Source organism: Brachyistius frenatus, unplaced genomic scaffold (assembly GCF_029030835.1).
Source record: "Brachyistius frenatus isolate BFR_SWC_R1_liver_20210118 unplaced genomic scaffold, ASM2903083v1 Contig_1, whole genome shotgun sequence".
In the NCBI taxonomy this organism is placed as follows: Eukaryota; Metazoa; Chordata; class Actinopteri; family Embiotocidae; genus Brachyistius; species Brachyistius frenatus.
Genome location: NW_027210600.1, coordinates 11,056,605 through 11,072,492, shown reverse-complemented (window position 1 = coordinate 11,072,492; position 15,888 = coordinate 11,056,605). Strand labels below are relative to the sequence as shown.

At 48.3% G+C, this 15,888-nt stretch overlaps 1 protein-coding gene across 1 annotated transcript; it reads left to right on the top strand.

Annotated features, from left to right (window-relative positions):
• Window positions 1–1,532: 1,532 nt before the first annotated feature.
• Window positions 1,533–15,484, top strand: septin4b (septin 4b). The gene is made up of 11 exons (XM_069689845.1): window positions 1,533–2,012; window positions 9,694–9,790; window positions 9,931–10,017; window positions 10,155–10,278; window positions 10,484–10,618; window positions 11,576–11,693; window positions 11,831–11,932; window positions 12,558–12,654; window positions 12,794–12,956; window positions 13,267–13,366; window positions 14,740–15,484. Exons 1-11 carry the CDS (start codon window positions 1,977–1,979, stop codon window positions 14,806–14,808), a joined length of 1,128 nt encoding a protein of 375 aa, XP_069545946.1. The 5' UTR covers window positions 1,533–1,976; the 3' UTR covers window positions 14,809–15,484.
• The last annotated feature ends 404 nt before the right edge of the window (window positions 15,485–15,888 follow it).

Below are 15,888 nucleotides of genomic sequence, written 5' to 3'. Positions count from 1 at the left end.
GGCACCGTCAGCCCTTTCAGACAGACCGTGATAATCACCCTCATGATGCGATCCAGCCGCAGAGGATTAAAGCAGACCTGCAGTCGTCTCCCGAGACACCATCTCTCCTTCCAGGAAGTAATGTCTCCTGTCTGTTGGCCGAGGCTTCTTTTTTTTTTCTTCTTCTTCTCTTCACGCTGTCATCCGGGTCAGTTCTGACCATGTGTCGCATTAAATGGGGTTTGAAGTGAGATTTGCCTGCTGCGTGGTTTGTTAGACTGGCATGTCTGTTGACCTGATGCTATTTGTGTTGCTCTCTGTCTACTACTTATGGTAGTTATTGCAGTTGTATAAATTGGCACACTTGCCGTGAGAGCTATTAAGATTAGGATCATGTTACGTGTAGTTCTTCCACCCATAGGCAGAAAATGAATTCTCAGCTGAATTCTGCTGTTTTTTCTGTCTCCTAAAATGAAGATTAAATCTCAGCCTGGACCCAAGCAGAACTTTTCAGACTACATATATTTCGTTCTGGAACATGGTGTCAGGCTTTGGTTCGTCGCTGGGACTGTCACACTCTGTTAGATCCGGAAACACGGTGCGCTATTTCATCGGTACTTGGCTATTTACAATAGAAACTGAGTATGTCATGTACAGCGTAGACTCACAAGCTCGCTCATTTCTGTTCAAAATCCAAAGCGGTGACTTAATCACAAAATCCCAATTCTTTAAGAATGAGTGAGAATTCTAAGACCCTCAAAGCAGAGATGCATTGAGATTAATGGAAAAGCTTTGTGGTCTGGCCCACTTAAGTGTGTGTGTGTGTGTGTGTGTGTGTGTGTGTGTGTGTGTGTGTGTGTGTGTGTGTGTGTGTGTGTGTGTGTGTGTGTGTGTGTGTGAGAGAGAGAGAGAGAGGAAAGAGAAACTGTATGAGATAAAAAAGATTATTTGTAGCATGTAGGCCACAAGTCGCCTCTCCTCCCCACCATGGACACACACACACACACACACACACACACACACACACACACACACACACACACACACACACACACGCACGCACACACACACACACTCACACGCACACACACACACACACACACACACACACACACACACACGCACACACACACACACACACACTCACTCCTCTTGTGCCGCTCTGGCCCTGGTACTGCCAGCTGGGAGGTCTGGGTTGGATGTGATGTCCATTGTAAGAAGTTATGTGCACGCTGCTGTTGCCTTCCTCTAATGCTCAACCCCATGTCTTGAATTTTGGCCAGATGTTTTGGTAAAGCAGTTTCTCCAGCCGTATTATTGCAGTCATAGTTCATATCCATTATTCAGTTATAAAATCATTTGCCACTTACAGTGTCTGCGCTCTTCACTCATGTCGTCCGGTAGTGACAAAGACTCTGTTTGAGTGTATGTGTGTGTGTGTGTGTGTGTGTGTGTGTGTGTGTGTGCGTGCGTGTGTGTGTGTGTGTGTGTGCGTGCGTGTGTGCGTGTGCGTGCGTGCGCGTGCGATCACTCGTGTGCGTCTTTAAGAACGAGGGCATGAGAGGCTCGTAACAAGCCGTCAGGGCAGATGTTGCGGATCTTTCCTGCAGAACAGCAGCTCTTCTCAAGGCAGGACGGCCGCGCACACACCAGCTGCTGCCTCTCATCTGCATATGAGCCGCAGATTGGACCAAACCGGAGAGCAGGGTGGAGCTCTTGAAACGCTCCTGATGCAGAGTGGCAGAGATCGAAGGTGTACCTGTTTAAAAAAAAAAGAAAAAAGAAGATGTTTCCAGACCGAGTGTGAGGAGATGTGGAGGAGGAAACGGGATGCCGTCTGATCGGTGAGGCTCGGAAAATAGATGTGCTTACGTAACGTGGGGGTGCCCAGAAACTACAGAAGTGACACACTGTCCGCGGAGCCGTTCAAGGCCCTTCCACTTCATCCCTGCCGTCCGGTGAAACCAGAGGAATACGACTCGTTCTGAAGGGACAATATGGCAGCAAATTCAGAAGCAAACATTGATACGGAGGTATGTGGCTGCTGCTTTCTCTCCTTCTGACCCTGCAATTTAAGTGTTTGTGACTTGCTCTCGGTTTTTCCTCACTGACTTTCCAACGTAGTCATCTGCGGCTGCAGGTTTTCCCTGTCCGTGCGCACCATACACATGCGTCAGAGTTTAGAGTATGCTCCTGAGCTGAACCGCTCGCACGAATGCATGTGACTGCACTTCCTGCATAAATAGGGTTTTTCACAAGTAAAGATCATTTTCTGCTCAGCTGCTGAGAGGAGCTACGGCGTCTGTGTGTGTGTGTGTGCGTGCGTGTGTGTGCGTGTGCGCGCGTGAGTGAGATTTTTTTTTTTTTGTCCCTGTTGTCCATCTCTTGAGATATCAAAACACACGTATTGACTGACACATGTATTGATCAGCTGTGACAGCTTAATGCATTGACGGTGTCGCGAGCCGGCCTCTCCGATGGCGGAAGACATTGTTTCACAGTCGTTGGCGCCGACAGGAATACGTTTGGGGCTCGAGGAACTCGCATCACCGGGGCACCGGATCCGTCGTTATCCCGCCGTGGCCCTTTCCTGCTTTCTCTCGGAGAACAACCGGAGTCTTCATTGTTTTTTTTTTTCTGTTGCACTGGATATGTGGAGTTGTGGTCACGTGAACGTTTGCATGAGCTCTATGGCTGTGGGAGAGTGTGGTGAGGGGGAACTATTTCTGTCTCCCTCCCTCTCTCTCTCTGCTCTTCTCTGAGCCAGCTTCACACAGAGCCCCGCTATAACTATCCAAACAACCACAGCATTCACACAGAGCGCACATGGCTCACTTCACCACCTGCTGCTGGCCTCATCACAAGGGGAAACCTTGCTGGTATTCAGCCTGCGCGGTCCACAACGTTCACATTTTTTTTGTAAAGGAATACGCGTTGCTTGTTTCGGATGTGAACGCCTTTGAAAAGCCACATCCACGTGCACGCTTTTTCCGAAAACAATTCAACAGTAGCTTCACGTCACAGTGTACGTAATGTCATAATTGCGACTCCCAGCTACACGCCATCTCCTACGCTTCGCCGGTACGCAGTTAAGTAAGCATTCCTGCCAACGGGGTCAAACCTTGCCAAGTAAAAATGATGTATCATTCAGTGAAAAATAGCACAGCAATTATTGTAGCTCGATTTTTAAACGACTCTGTCGACTGCATTTCCTCCCCCAGCTGAATTGTGCTTTCATCATTGAGGGTCAATAACTACATGCAGTATAGTTTCTTTATGACTTTTGGCAGCCTCTGATTGCATTTCCCATGATGTCGTACGAAGGAGCATTTGAAGAAGGCTTTCCCCTGAGAGCTGTGTTTAATGCAACAAATCATCATCCATCAGCACTGCGTCAGCCATACCCACTACCTCCATCCAACAGTAACAAAGCAGCCTACTCGACCACGCTACTTGTTTACGTTCAACTTGGTTTCATGTCCTTCAATTGTTTCTCAGGTACTGCATAAATTATCCATGATGGTTTTAGCCCTGTCGTAAAAATACGTCCCTCATCTCTCAGAAGTGCTCGAGGGGTTACTTTTCTCCCAGCGGTCTCCTCGATAACCTTTGACTGAAAGACCTCCAAGGGTATTATTTGTCTCAGTAGCTGTGCAGCAAACCTACCACTTGCTTCCCCAGACTGCTTATTAAATTTCATTAAAATGATTGGATCCATTGATCTGGAGTGTATACGCAATAAACAGCTCCGTAGTCAAATTTGACATGACAAACACTGAATTCCAGGCCAACAGCCTTGTGTCCATTTTGAGTCTTCAATGCACCCTTAATGCATTTTTATCAGTATTGCGGGAAATGCCAAAGAAGCCGCTGCTGACAAAGTACAATATGTCATTACCAAAGGCCCTAATGTCTCATTTATTTGGCAGTGTAAAAATGTGGATAAATGTTTTAAGCAATGAGAGGAAGTCTTTAAATCATTTTAAATTGCGCGAGGAAGCCTTTAATTGGACCCGGGTTGTCGAACTATACATGAACGCTTATTTGTCATAAAATAGTTCTTGAGCCGTTGTGTTTTTGAGGCATTTCCAGTCATATGTTTTGCTTCAGGGCCTCATTGTGACGTTTTGGACTTGAACCAGCCACACTGTGGTTTCACTCGCAGTCTGAGGCTTATTTATTCAGTTTTATCTCCGTGTTGAACACAGATAAAACTGAATAAATGCAGGGGAATCAGTGATGATAAAGGCGGCTTATTAAAGTCCACGAACTAACCCTCAGCCAGATATGGAAATTGTAATTGGTTCAGGTCTCGGCTGAGACTCGCTCCAGTGGGAGACTCTGTGTGGTAACCTGATGGAAATGACGTCAAAGCCCATCAGATTTTATTCTGGTTATGCAGCAGAAGCATTTTTTTTTTCACATCTCAATGACATTTCTGTAACTTTTACTTAAAGTTAATCCACAGTTTGAGGTCAAAGTCATAAACACTTTCTTGTTTGTTGGTTTCCTGTCCGATTTTTTAAAAAAAATTTAAAAAAATGATGTTGCTTTTTTTGTGCTTTCATGTCTCACCAGACCAGGACTGATGTTTATATTGCCAGTCACTCATGTGTCTCATAAGCGTATTGATTTATCTGCTTCACGCACAACAGCCTGACGTTGGTTTTCTATTGTCTCCGGATAGGAAGTGCTCATTCTTTTGGTTTGGACAGGCTGACTTATAGGAAATACCTGCCTGTGAGTTTTGCCGATGTCAGACCATTTGCTTTGGAGGACTGCAGGAGTTATGCACTCAATTCAGTGCGATTAAATCCAAGCGAAGGATTAGATGCTGCTGCTTTTCTGTGCGACGGGAGAAAATGGGTTAATGGAGTTGGTGTTTGGATGAGTGGAAATATAAGCATGTAGAAAAAGGGCACACAGTAAAATCTTATCAAATGTCTCTTATTTGTTGAACTTCTAGGAAGAATTCTCCCGTTTCTCTTTTTACTGGAGAAAGGAATACAAACTTCACGCTAAATAACAATCCGCTCTGATAGCTCTTGACTTCTGTTCACCTTGTGCGGCTTCTTTCTTGTGCTTTGTGTTTTTTTTCTTCCAGCTGACTCAAGTTTATTAAATACGGAGGCCGTCAGAAAATGAAATCCCTTTCTTAAAACTTTATACGCTTTTAAAAAAAAAGGATTTAATGTCAAGACTAAGAACATCATGGCGTGATGACCTGACTGGTTCAGTGGGAGACGGGAAAGTTGTGTTCCCGTTTTGATTCGATCAGTCTGTCACACAAAGCTGCTTTAGACCGCGCAGAGGAAACCAAACGCACCACCTGTACGCGGCAATGCCTTCCTCATCAGTTCGGATTTAAAGATGGCGTAACCTGATAGTATCCGCGGCTTCGAGAAGAAATGGGCGGCCGGGCCTCTGAGGTTAGGGTCATGTTCAGGAATGCCACCGAGGGAAACAAAAGGAGACACAGACACAGCCCTCAAGACCGGCAACAGATGTTTTATGTGCGTTGCATGCGCCCAAAACAACAAAAAAAAGAAAACGGGAGGAGAAATGATGGCGGTCTGGGATATAATAGCTAATGAGGCCGTATGAGTCGTATCATCGCAGACACCCGATAGTTCACGTTGAGGAGCAACTTGCTGCATAAATTTGCTTATGAATGAGGAAATCATCTTAATTCTTAATGCTTAATGCGGCGCGCAAGTCGGTTGGTATATAAATACTTTATAATTAATTCATTTATTAGTTTAATGAGTGAACTCATTAGCCGAGCTAGCGGTTATGTTTAGCTGATTACGACGGGGCCTCCAGCAGCTCAACGTCTTGTAATTTGGATGCACCTTTTTGAAGAACCGTACTGAACCGGGTGATTGGTTTCATCTCGAAATGATGACTTGTTTGCTTTTCATTCTTCTTTTTTGTAAATTGGACTGTTTGTCAGACAAAACCAGACATCCCTCCCAACCCTTCACAAATGCGCACGTCTTTCCCACTACTTTTTGGACAATTTCAAACATCGACGCGTACAAAACCGTCTCGGTTGTCGTGACTTAGTTTTTGACAAGCAGCTCGGCAGCTCCAATGTTTCGGCGGTCAGTGCACTTCCCTTTTTTGGAGGACGTACTCCCCCGTCGGGGTCGGCGTGACGTCTGAACGGTGACGTGTGGCTCGTCAATGCTGCCGATCGCTTCCCCCCCCCCCCGGGGGGGCCACCGAGTAGCTCGATTGGAGCTGAAGGACGCCGTGTCCTCTGGGAGGAGGCGTATAAAAGCTGGAGCCTCTGGTCTCTGCTCGTTGCTGCCCGGTGGAGGTGGTGCGATGACGAGCAGTCTACGCCGAGGCGAGAAGAGACTATACGCGGCTGGTTAAAGGTACCGCAGGTGAGGCGCCACGCGAGAAAAGGAGGTGAGGCTCTGCATGGATGCTGAATGCGGTTTTATGATCAACGTTTCTGCGGGACAATTAGTTTGTGCTTTTAAGTTTGCGTCTGTGATCGATGGATGTGGGATTTTAGCTGCAGATTGCGCCTGATGTTGCTGAAAGTTGTTTTCTCCTCTGTCTGTTTTGCAGCTTTTCAATATTCAGTGGGAAAAAAAAAATGTTCTAATACATTTGTGTGCATTTCAGCTGTCAAAGCTTCGCGATCGACCATTTCCTCAATGTAGGTCACAAAACTCTCCATGTTAAGCATTGATCTTTGGTTGTAGCACAGGAAAGCAGGTCACCGATTTCCTAAACTGTGAAACTATCAATGTCTCCTCTGCCCTGAAGCCCTTAACCCCAGTATGATGGAAACTGTAGCCTGTGGGAGGGCATAAACCATCTAGTAATGACAGAGGAGTTTTAGAATTACATGCATTGAATCATGAAGGATATCAAAATTAAAATGGTAAGATTCTCTCTTTAATTATTAGTATCAGACTTAAAGTAGTTTCAAGTGGCGAAAATAACGTGAAATAAACAATACTGGAGCGTTGAGTGGGTCTAAAAAATAAAGGAATGTTTTTGGGATGATGTGTGAATTCTTTGGTGTTTGACTTTTCATCAGACCTTGAAGTGACTTTTCATTTTCTTGCATTGTGTAACTGCTGCTGAGCCAGATAATCGTATCTTCTGGCTCTGACATGAGGCGGAGTGGAGCAAATCTGGTGGTGCTTCACACATTTAATAGGACAATACCACAGGAATGAATGACAACTAGAAGTGGGCCAATACTATATTGGAAAACTGTGGAAACGGACGCCCCTCAAAATGCCATTATGCATCACGCAGTCATCTCATCTGCTCTGTAACCATACCATCTCTGTGGTAAATGGTATGTTGTTTCATATGCTGTTCCTTCGCCTTTATTTAATCTTTTTTTTTTTTTTTTCCACCTTCCTCCTCATCTTCATCTGTCTTGCCTGGACACGTTCGCTCCTCTTGTTGTACTTCTCGTAACTCTTAAAAACCTCATGCACCTAATTTCCCCCCTCCCAACGGCGGACTCTTGGGGCTCCTTCTCCTTCCCCTACCCGACCGAACACCCCCCCCCTCCTCCCCGCCCTGTTTTTGGCCCTTGCTAAACCTCGCCACGCGTGTGCTCCCTTCTGGTTGGAGATTGCAGAGTGCACTGCAGCCCCAGTTGCCATGGAGGACAGTGACCATGAGCCTCCGTCTTCATCAGACGAGCACGACTCCCGCCCAGCCTCCCCTAATCCCAGCAGGGACCATGATGATGGTGAACAGGTATCAGTCGCAACCCCCCCCCCCCCAAAAAAAAAAAAAAAAAAAAAAAAACTCCTGAGAGTACAGTTAGAAGACGAAATCCTGACTCGTCTTTTGTTCAAGCCCGTCCTCAGCATCTTAACTTTAATTGTACCCATTGGACCAAAACTCTGGAAACAGAATATATATATATGTATATATCTCAAACAGAAAATTGTCCCCGTGTGCTTCGCGTGTCCTGCCACAGCAACTCTTAATCTAATAAAGAGTGCATAAACATAGCATGAGTGCACAGTGCGGGCTCAGAGCTGAATTTAAATGGCCCCGTTGCTCTCGGAGGGACGCTGCATTATTTATCGAGCAGGGAGACTTTTGTCTGGGGGACTGGGCGAGCTGGAGGAACTGGAGTCTATGATACACACAACAGAAGGACACTTCAGCTGTGTATCCTCCGGCAGGAAAAGCTACAGTTTTTTTTATCTTTTATTTTCTAATGAAGAATAAACAACAGGCATGTGAAGATGAACCGAGTCGTCCTTTGATGACAATTATAAAGAAAGCTCGTTGCTTCACATTAGTTCTGCAAAGTTACGGAGCGGCCCTGGAGATTTATAACCCTTAATGTAGGAAGAGGGATTTCACTCGCCGCTTCAAAAACTTTTCTATCACAGCTCAGTCGATATTAGTTTCGTCGTGACCGAACAACACGCAAATCAACTCACTGCAGACGCCTGTTTCTGCTGTTCAGCTCTAACGTGATCCTTCTCCTGACGAATACGGGTCATTCAGCCTCCATCTTTTTCATAGTCAAAGGTTCATCCAGAGTTGTTGTTTTTTTTTTACAACCAGTTAAACCAGTTTCTTTCCTTTATCTGTCACCTGCTGGCCTTAAACTACAAGTGAGAAGAATCTGTTTTAAATAAACTCAACATTTTCACGTTCGGGAAGGAGACTGCGGCTGGCTCGTGCTCATATTTAAGTATCCGTCGTAGAAGAGAAGATTTCTTCTTGCCTTACTTCTTGCAGTGAATTGTCAGCTTTGTAAATGTCTTTGTTGCCGCGTCTCAACTCTCAAAATTGAACGCCGTCTTCCATGAAATATTAAGACCGTTTCTAAAAAAGTGTACCGTTTTTTGTTTTGTTTTCCTGCCCTCTGGATCTCCCACCCTCCCTTGTACGCCGTCGCTGTGCCTCTCCTCAACCTTTCTCGTCCTCCTCCCGTGTATTTTCCTTCCACCTCGTCCTCCGCGCCGCCGCCGCCTCTCACCCGTCCGTCCCCCCCCCCCCGACCTCGGTGTCCCTCTAGCATTCGAGCCAATCGGACGACGCAGAGGTGGAGAACATTATGCAAGACCCCCAGGACCACCGCCGGACTCACGATGCGGACAGGGAGGCCGAGGGCGAAGGTCGCCCCCACACCCCGTCTTATCTGCGGCCGCCCGTGGCGGGTAGAGCCCAGTCAGATCCAGGTTCAGACCCCGGCTTGAGCGTGGAGTTTGACTTGTCCTCCATCAGTCCCTGCAGGTCAAAGAGCCCCTGGGGTCGATTCGACCCGTATGACAATCACGAGGTAATACGAGGAAGCTCCGTCAAGAAACCCCAAAATAAACCAGCCCCCGTGTGCCTTAGTCGCGCTGTTAGATGCGACACGTCCTGTGCGAGTCCGCCCGCAGGCCGACTGATGCGCTTCACGGGACGCAACCGAGTTTTTAGAGGACTGTGTGCGAGTCTAAAACTGATATGAAGCTTTCTGTGGTAAAAAACAAAACAAAACAAAAAGCAGTTTATTTGTGCTTATTTGTCTGTTGTTGTTGGGTTTGTTTTTTTTGCTCTTGTGTTGTTGACTTAATCCAGGGGCCAAACGTTGACATATTGAGACTGGGACAATCTGTCCAACATATTTGGAGTGGTTGGCGTTGAAAAACGACAGCGTCGTATAAGCATGGTAATGTGCGTGACCCTGATGGACTCTCTTGTCTTTGTGTTCGTTTTTAGGACCAGGACAAGGAATATGTGGGTTTTGCAACGCTGCCAAACCAGGTGCATCGCAAGTCGGTAAAGAAGGGATTTGACTTCACGCTGATGGTGGCAGGTAAAATACCACTTCGCACATTGGCGGACATTTGATGTTTAACCCACCTTTTACTTTGAAGAGACTGATAATCACAAAGCCTTAAGCCTCCCTGTCTTTTTTTTCTTTTTTTTTTTCTCTTTGTTGTTGTTCGTTTGAAGGCGAGTCTGGCCTGGGAAAGTCCACCTTGGTCAACAGTCTCTTTCTCACAGATCTTTACAAAGATAGGAAGCTGCTCAACGCTGAAGGTGAGGAACCCGCAAGACTTTCATTTTTTTTTTTTTTTTTTTTGTTGGATATTCTTTGTGCTGCCGCGAGCAGTCGCTGATATTAAAAAAAAAACACAAAAAAAAACAACTGATGTCCGTTTGTGTCTCTCCCGCAGAGCGAATCACGCAAACGGTAGAAATCACCAAACACACAGTGGACATAGAGGAGAAAGGCGTCAAGCTGAAGCTCACCATCGTGGACACCCCCGGGTTCGGGGACGCTGTAAACAACACTGAATGGTGCATGTCAAACATCTTCCAATCATTAAATAAATAACTGCAGTCTGAATGAAACCGTGAGCCTTCACGGTGCACGGAGGGAGAAGCTCTATTTCAGCGCCGCTGCGGGTAGCAGAAAGTCGGGCTCAGCTGCCCGGCGGCCTTCGCTGCCTCGGAGACTGAACAGTACCCCCCCCCCTCCTCTCCGTTTGTGTTTCTGCTCTAGCTGGAAGTCGGTGGCCGACTACATCGACCAGCAGTTCGAGCAGTACTTCAGGGACGAGAGTGGCCTCAACCGCAAGAACATCCAGGACAACCGCGTACACTGCTGCCTCTACTTCATCTCCCCCTTCGGTCACGGGTACGACAGCGCCGCAGTTCTCCTCTGGGGATCAGTCGGCCGGCACACTCTCTCTCTCTCTCTCTTTTATATCACTCCCGATATTGGTGAACGGGGAAACCCTTTCCTGCTGAAAAGCAGGGGAAGCTCGTTCGACCCGTGTTCCCTTCCCTTTTCATTCCGCCGCACACGTGCTCCTTCGCGGCCTTTGTCTTTTAGCACCCGGCCGCCCGAGTAACGAGAGATCCGTCGCGCGTATCCGGTGTTTCCGGTATTTACCTGCAGCGCCTTCGGCCCCCTGAATTGTTAATGCAGCCTCTCTCGGCCGGAGCCGAGCTCTCGGCCGCCTTCGGGTGAATTTAAATCCGGTGCGGTGCTTTCACGCTGATCAGTTGTTTGTGCCGAGTGGTGCTTTTCAGTGTTATTTGTGCATGCTCAGCACCGTTCCGCATCGCTGGTCATGGAGGAAATCTGCCATAAAGCTCAGGCGTAGGTGCCAAGGTGCATTTTTCGATGTGACAGTGATGGAGGAACTGCTCCCTCTGTTGGTGAGCTTATGACATTACCCATCGCACACCACACACACACGAGCAAACCTTTGCTGCCGCTGGCAGAGACGTCATCTCATGGATTCATTTGAACGTCAAATCAACATCTTCGGGCTGTCAACGTACAATTACAGATCAGACTTGTGGGTTTATTGTTTGACCAAAAAAAAAAAAAAAAAAACGCGTACGGATAACTGCGGATCGCCACCAGGATAAATGTGTTGTCCCTTCATCCCGATCACAGTCCGACCATTAACATTTTATTTTACACCATCTTATGAGCAGACGTGGTATCGATCGGTCTTCTGCCGTAACAGCGAATCACCCATTTCCCTCCCGTCTAAGGACTCCTGGCGTTCGCTCGCCGCATGTAGAGAGAGTATTGTGTCTCATTGTCCTTTTTAAAAGTCTGTTTTCGTGTCTCTTCCAGTCTCCGGCCTCTGGACGTGGAATTTATGAAGGCTCTGCACGAGAAGGTCAACATCGTCCCCATCTTGGCCAAAGCAGACACACTCACCCCCGCCGAGGTCAAGAAAAAGAAATTTAAGGCAAGGCGATCGATAAACTGTTGACTTGCGCACGGGTAGATCGACAGAGACGTATTCCTTTGATCCACTTTAATCCACTCTCTCCGTTTCGCACGTTTTCACTCCGCGGTTTCATCTCCCCGCGCGTGTCCTCGCAGATCAGGGAGGAGATCGAGCAGTACGGCATCAAGATATACCAGTTCCCCGACTGCGACTCCGACGAAGACGAGGAGTTCAAGCAGCAGGACCTGGAGCTGAAGGTGAGCCGCCGGACGTCGTCCGTCCTCCCGTCCCCGTCCGTTCGGCAGTTTGGGGTTTCGCGCGGCGCTTTCGTTTTAACAGATCATACAATTATCCATCAAACGCGCGCGACCTCGACGGTTAAGCCCGCCGCGGACTCCGGGGTCTCGGCGAGTCGTCCTTTCTCCGCCCTTCTCGCGTCGCGAGAGGGTGCAGTCGGCGCGCCCGGCGCGCCTCTCCGTCCCGGGGCGGCCTCCGATGAGAGCGGCGCGTCGACAAACCGAATGGGAAAGCGGCGAAACGAAAAGTCCCTCTTCGCAAATCGGGGTTAAAAAATGATGACTTGTTCCTCCGGTTCGGATTAAACGGAGACGACGAGGAGGGGGGTGTAAGGGGTGGGTTGGGGGGGGGGGGAGCTGGACAGAGACACTGAAGAGGCAAAACCCGCGACCACAAAACACACCTGCACTGCAGCAGTCCGGTACTGCAACCGGTCCGTCCTTAAATACCGACACGCCGAAAGCACCTGCCGTGCCAGACGCTTTGTTTTTTGTGTTGTTGTTGTTGTTGTTGTTTTTTTTTAAAAAAAACGTCATTTTGATTTTACGAACCTTTCTGTCGTCCCTCCCCCGCCCCCCCATCAAGGAAAGCATTCCCTTCGCAGTAATCGGCAGCAACACGGTGGTGGAGGCCAAAGGGAAGAGGGTGCGAGGCCGTCTCTACCCCTGGGGCATCGTCGAAGGTACGCAACTCCGCAAATCGCCGCTGCCGGGGGGGGGGGGGGCGCCGTCCCGCGGACCCCCGTCACAATCCCGCGAATCGCGTCTCGGCGCGTCCGCGGCGTTAATTCATGTAAATGATCCTCGCGTTGTGGTCCGCAGTGGAGAACTCGGCGCACTGCGATTTTGTGAAGCTGAGGAACATGCTCGTGCGCACGCACATGCAGGACCTGAAAGACGTGACCCGGGAGACCCACTACGAGAACTACAGAGCCCAGTGCATCCAGAGCATGACCCGCATGGTCGTGAAGGAACGCAACCGCAAGTACGCTCGCACGCACGCACACATTACGCAAAGAGAAATGTGCAGGAGAATGAACGTGACTGAGCTGAAAGAGAAATAGGAAACATCGAGACAAAGTTATGAACGATACGGATGTTAAAACGTTTTTTTTTAAATTATTATTGAAAAGTTAAAAGTGTGAACTAAACTTTAAAAAAAAAATATATATATATTTTTTTTTAAATAGATGAAAGCTGTAACTACTTTTTTTCACAAAAAAACCCAGCTGTAAATATGAAACGGTTCCCCCCCCCCCCACCCCCACCCCGGTGACCCCGTATCTCTCCTGCAGTAAACTGACCAGGGAGAGCGGCACAGACTTCCCCATCCCCGTGGTGCCCGGAGCGGTGGAGAGCGAGACGGAGAAACTCATCCGAGAGAAAGACGAGGAGGTACGGCACGCCGACCGCGAACCGGAGTCGCGCCGCGACCGCGACCCCGACCGCGACCCCGACCCCGACCCCGACCACCACCACCACCACCACGAGCCCTCGGACGCTCAGACCAGCCCGGAGACGCGCTCGCCCGATATAGGCGACGAAGCTCTCTGAGGCCCGTCGGCAAGCTCAAGACGTGTTGTTTCTCGGACGGCGCGGTCCGGATCGCGACGCCTTCTGCGGGTTGACGAGGAGTTGCGCGTTTACCTCGAACGCCGCGGGTCGATTGCGAATTCGAGGGGCAAAATAGAAGTTCTGTAAACGATGATATATATATATATATATATATATATATATATAAAATAAAAAAAAGCTTTTGTGTCCCGTCAACAGAGCGGGTCACTGTTACAACAAATATTCTTAGAGGAAATGTTACTGTTGTAAGTTACTATTAATTCAATTCTATAGATATGAGCCCGACGCCCAAATATTAGGGTTATTTTAAAGTCCCAGTTCAGCCGAAGGTCGAGCGGACGGGAACAGAGAAGTTACCTGTGGTTTTAGAGGTTGTTCGGTGCGGTCGGGATACGTTGATAGAAAGAGATCCAGCTGATGATATGTTGTCAAATGTGTTTCAAGTTCCTTCCCTCTCCTCCCACCTCATCCTCCAAAATCTATTTATTTCATTCAATAAAGACATTATTATTATCCCCCCCCCCCTCATTTCTTTTTCTTTTCTTTTCTTTTCCGTGTAAACAACATTAAAATTAAAGTCTCACTGTGACGTCATACTTTGTTAGTACACGTGTGATTTTGCCCACGGGTGCTATATTCAGCACCGCACGGTCCAATCACAGCGCAGCGGCCGGCCGGACCGAACATCTGCAGACCGTCAGTTCCCACAAAGCACGGCGACACATTTAACGTGGGGGGGGGGGGGGGGGGTGTGTGTGTGTGTGTGTGTGTGGGGGGGGGGGGGGATGACGACACCAGTTTGATTCAACAGAATAAGTCAACATCATTAAAAAAAAAAATCATAAGAAGCTAACCGGGCATCGGTTGATTTGATATCCTGAACACGCTGCTTCGGTATTATTCAATATTCCGGCGCGGGGCGGGGCGGGGCGGGGCGGGGGGGGGGGGAGCCTGGCGGTTTCCGCGCGGGTCACGTGACCTAAAAGATCAAACTCATCTCCCGAGCTGTTATCGATCCGTCGTCGTCCACGCCGGTCACGTGTCAATAATTTGCCCCCCCCCCCCCCCCCCCGGTTAAAAAAACAAAACAAACAAAAACAAAACAACAACCCCGCCGCGGCTCGTTGACACGACTCGAGGGGTCGCATCGAAACCACGTGGCTAACGTGGCTTTTCTCGTCTCTCCTCCACAGCTGCGGCGGATGCAGGAGATGCTGCAGAGGATCCAGGATCACCTGATCACTCAGAAAGACGCCTATTAACGCAGGACACCCCCACCCCCCCCCCCCAGTCAACGCTGTCCACACGTCTCTCCTTCACTGGGATAAAAGAAAAAAAAAGAAAAAAGAAGGCACCCAGGGAACCTTTCCTTCGCTCTCGAACATTGACATCCTCTTCCGGGTGTCCAGCCAGCCGCCACTCAGCCTCATCAGCAGCATGTTACCAACGTTGGATCGGGGGGGGGGGGGACGTTGGAGGAGATGGAGGAGGTGGAGGAGGAGGAGGAGGAGGAGGAGGAGGTGGTAGGATGTTTCTGGACGTTTGCAGCTTCAGCGACTCTCTTTATCTCCTCCGGAACCCGCAGAGCACCCCGAGCCTCCGCTCCGCCGTTTTAAACCGGCGTCGCCCGGTCCGGTCGAAGGAACCTTTCGGTCTCGGGGGTTCGAGGGTTAATTCACATATCGTAATTGTTTTTTTTTTTTTGTTTTTTTTTATTTAACCACATGATCATCACGGGGTTGTTTTAGGAGCTTTACATCAAAGTACCGGTGACGTGCTTAAGATTCTTTAAGCACACTTTTCTGGTGCAAGTTTTTTTTTAATTTTTTTTATTATTATTATTATTATTATTATCTCTGTAGGTCAACATACATATATATACTGTAATAATTACATTTTGCATATTACACTCCTTTTAAGTTTTCCTGTTTTTTTTAATTTTTTTTAATTATTTAAATACACCCCGCCGCACCGCTTGACATTATACGTAGAGTCCGTCTGCCGAGGTTCCCCGTCGGGTCAGTTCGGTTTCATCTTTTACGAGGGTTGTTTAGAATCACGTCGATTTTTGTTGTTGTTGATTTCACCGGTGTCCGCATGTGTATTAAAGCCGCCGCCTCCGACGCCCGAACACCGTGGACGTTGGCGGTTCTGCTCGATGTCGGCCGGCGTTAACTCGCAGAAAGAGCTGCTCACCGACTGTCGTGTCAACGTGTAAGATAATGCGACAGACGTCTACGATGGTTATCGGGAGCATTCCCCCCCCCCCCCCCCAAAAAAAAAAAAAGCTCGTCGTTTCACAGTCGACCCCGCGACCTTGATCGGACAGGAATCTAGATTTG